This window comes from Astatotilapia calliptera, chromosome 3, assembly GCF_964374335.1.
Source record: "Astatotilapia calliptera chromosome 3, fAstCal68.1, whole genome shotgun sequence".
In the NCBI taxonomy this organism is placed as follows: Eukaryota; Metazoa; Chordata; class Actinopteri; order Cichliformes; family Cichlidae; genus Astatotilapia; species Astatotilapia calliptera.
The window spans coordinates 58954945-58958740 of record NC_137424.1 but is presented as its reverse complement, the minus strand read 5'-3'; the positions used below and the strand labels follow the sequence as shown (position 1 = coordinate 58958740).

Sequence of the window (3796 nt, the reverse complement as noted above, 5' to 3'; positions counted from 1 at the left end):
TAGCCAACTGCCTTGATTCTGCGGTCGATCTCATCCCAAATGATCTCAAATGGGTTTAGGTCAGGTGACTGTGGAGGCCAAGCCAACTGGGGCAGCATTCCCTCACTCTCCTTCTTGGTCAAATAGCCCTTATTGTCAAGGGGCCCCACAGGCTGGCGTAAGAATATGGACCCAAGAGCAGATGAAAACACAGAAAGCAAAAATACATTTAACTGTTTTATTTTACAGCAGACACAGGGAACTTTGTAACTACACAAGCCAGGGATTTCTTGACTGCTACATGTAATTTGGTGGCTCCACAGGGCTGATTTTCCCCTAAAGAGCGCGTCGTAACTGCGGGCAGAGGAAGAGGGAAAGGTTAGAAGGGTTTCCAGAGGTAACTGGGTGGATGATACGAGGTTTGAGGTGAAGAGATCTTGCTTGATGGGTGAGGTGAAACCATTCTGGGGAGGTAGATGGCCAGGCAAGCTCCAGAGTGAGAAATGATTCTGTGTGGCATTTATCTGGACTCTAATCTGAGGTGCTGTTAACTTGTGATTTCTGAGGCTGGTGACTCAGATTAATTCATCCTCAGGAGCAGAGGTGATTCTTGATCTTCCTTTCCTGGGGTGTTTGGATATTGTGCTTGATGGTTTATGTGACTGCACTTGGGGACACATACAAAGTTTTAGGAATTTTCTGTACTGACTGACCTTCAGTTCTTAAAGTAATGATGGACTGTCGTTACTCTTTGCTGAGCTGATTGGTTCTTGTCATAATATGAATTCAAACAGGTTTCAAATAGGGTTGTCAGCTGTGTAACAACCTGACTTCTTACAACACAACTGATGGTCTCAACCCCATTAAAAAGGCATGAAATTCCACAAATGAACCCTGACAAGGCCCACCTGTGAAGTGAAACCCTTTTCATGACTACATCATGAAGCAAGCGATTTAAAACTACTGTTTAGATGACAATCTGGCAAATAGTGGAGCTCTGAGGTGGTCCATAAAATTTCCATGCTGATCCCAGACAAAGAGCCACATGTGGAGAGAGCCAGATGTAGACCCAGAACTTCATCTGGAGGCAGGACCTGAGCTTTGAAGAGAGTAAAAAAACATTCCCCAAACCACCAACGACACCCCGGATCATGACACGAGCACTTGTATTCACTGATCCGAGAGGCTGGAATCACAGAGTTGTGGTTCCAAGTAGTACAAATAATAAATAAGAATAAAATTAGAATTGCTAGTCTGCAGCTCTCAATATATTTGTGAAAATATTGGTTGTTTGTGAATATCTTTTTCTGTAACTGTAATTTTAAAACAAGTATGTCAAAACATTGAACATTTTTAAGTGAAAATTTAAAAAAAACAAGATTTCTACAAATTCTCACATTTTGCAGTATATTTAACCTGATATTCAATATCTTAAAACACAAAATACTTACAGTAAAGATACAGAGACTGGCTCTGTGTCTGAAAGCTGAAAGCCAGAAAGTGTTATATTTGAAAGATTCATAACTGTGTAATATTTTAATGATTTTTGTGTCTGAATTTGACATTGTTGAAATGAAAAACATTAACAGTGACATATGTGGGTCAAGAAAAAATTCATGGTATAATATGTACAATGCTGTGACAGATTTTTTATATACTTGTCATTTATACATATTAATGTAAAAACTGATCAGCACTTTTTTCCGTTGTGAAAGGGTTAAACAAACAATGTCTGCGTTAAACTGCTCCACTTCCTGGACTGGGTTAAAGCCTGATAACTCCTCCCTCTTCTTCCGGAAACACTGTAAATGGCCTGTCCTGGAGAAAAACACCATGTTAGCAGCTTTAGTGGAGCAGCTGAAGAAGAGTGGACTCCAAGCTGCTCCAGCTGATCACTGCTATGCTGGACCTGAAGATGTGGCCTGTGATGTCTGCACTGGGAGGAAGCTGAAAGCCATCAAGTCCTGTCTGGTGTGTCTGATCTCCTACTGTGAGAAACACATTCAGCTTCATTTTGAGTCTCCTGCCTTTGAAAAACACAAGCTGGTGGCCCCCTCCAAGAAGCTCCAGGACAACATCTGCTCTCGTCATGATGAGGTGATGAAGATTTTCTGTCGTACTGATCAGCAGAGTATCTGTTATCTCTGCACAATGAATGAACATAAAGGCCATGAAACAGTCCCAGCTGCAGCAGAAAGGACTGAGAAGCAGAAAGAGCTCGAGGTGAGACGACTAAACATCCAGCAGAGAATCCAGGAGCGAGAGAAAGATGTGAAGCTGCTTCAACAGGAGGTGGAGGCCATCAATGGCTCTGCTGATAAAGCAGTGGAGGACAGTGAGAAGATGTTCACTGAGCTGATCCGTCTCATCCAGAAAAGAAGCTCTGATGTGAAGCAGCAGGTCAGATCCCAGCAGGAAACTGAAGTGAGTCGAGTCAAAGAGCTTCAGGAGAAGCTGGAGCAGGAGATCGCTGAGCTGAAGAGGAAAGACGGCGAGCTGGAGCAGCTCTCACACACAGAGGATCACAACCAGTTTCTACACAACTACCCCTCACTGTCAGCACTCAGTGAGTCTACACACTCATCCAGCATCAATATTCGTCCTCTGAGCTACTTTGAGGATGTGACAGCAGCTGTGTCAGAGACCAGAGATAAACTACAGGACATTCTGAGAGAGGAATGGACAAACATCTCACTGACAGTCACTGAAGAGGATGTTTTACTGTCACCAGCAGAGCCAAAGACCAGAGCTGGATTCTTAAAATGTTCACATGAAATCACACTGGATCCAAACACAGCAAACAGACGTCTGTTATTATCTGAAGGGAACAGAAAAGTAACATTTATGAAGCAACAACAGTCTTATTCTGATCATCCAGACAGATTCACTGAATGGTGTCAGGTCCTGAGTAGAGAGAGTCTGACTGTAGCAGTCGTATACAAGAATATCAGCAGAGATGGCGGCCTCAGTGAATGTATATTTGGACTAAATGATAAATCTTGGTCATTGTGTTATGACAAAAACAGCTATATATTTTGGCACAACAAAACTCTGGAGGTCCTCAGTCCTCCAGAGTAGGAGTGTACCTGGATCACAGAGCAGGTATTCTGTCTTTCTACAGCGTCTCTGAAACCATGACTCTCCTCCACAGAGTCCAGACCACATTCACTCAGCCGCTCTATGCTGGACTTTGGCTTTATGGAGTTGGAGCCACTACAGAGCTGGTGATTTTTTCACTCTAAAGGAGACAGTGCAGAGTTTACTCAATTAAAAGAATGCAGCCTACTGCTTATAATCATGTCCAAATATTTTTACAATTTTTTTGAAAGAGTTAATTAGTTTTAGCTGTGTCTTGTTACCCTTGTTTCCACTCTCCCGGATTACCTCCTATGTATAATTAAAAAAATTAAATTAAACTTAATCTAGAGGTTTGTAGAGTTTGGGGAAGGTCAGGAGCTGGACGCTGCTGAAGGCAAACTTCCTGCTGCCAATGTTTTTCTGCACGTTCTCCATCCTGCAGCCATCCCTGCATACATACAGAGCAGAACAGAAATAGACATTTACACAAATTAACATTGAGGCATGGATGTGCAATGACAAGCCCAGTGTTACCTGGTGGTTTAAGATAACATTTTTCATAAATATCTAAAACCAATGGCAGTATTGTTTAGTGCCACCTGTTTAGTACAATCACAATCAAGTATATTAAGTATATTAATCGCTGACATACAGACATAATAACTGAAAAGTAAATAATCACTCAACCATGAATACATTTTCAGGAGAGAATAGAAACAAAGACACTGGACCACATGAA

General features: G+C 42.0%; 1 protein-coding gene across 1 annotated transcript; it reads left to right on the top strand.

Moving 5' to 3' along the window:
- The first annotated feature begins 1707 nt into the window (after positions 1–1707).
- Positions 1708–3057, top strand: LOC113013298 (tripartite motif-containing protein 16-like). The gene has a single exon (XM_026154099.2). The coding sequence runs from the start codon at positions 1708–1710 to the stop codon at positions 3055–3057; it is 1350 nt and encodes a 449-aa protein (XP_026009884.2).
- Positions 3058–3796: the final 739 nt, after the last annotated feature.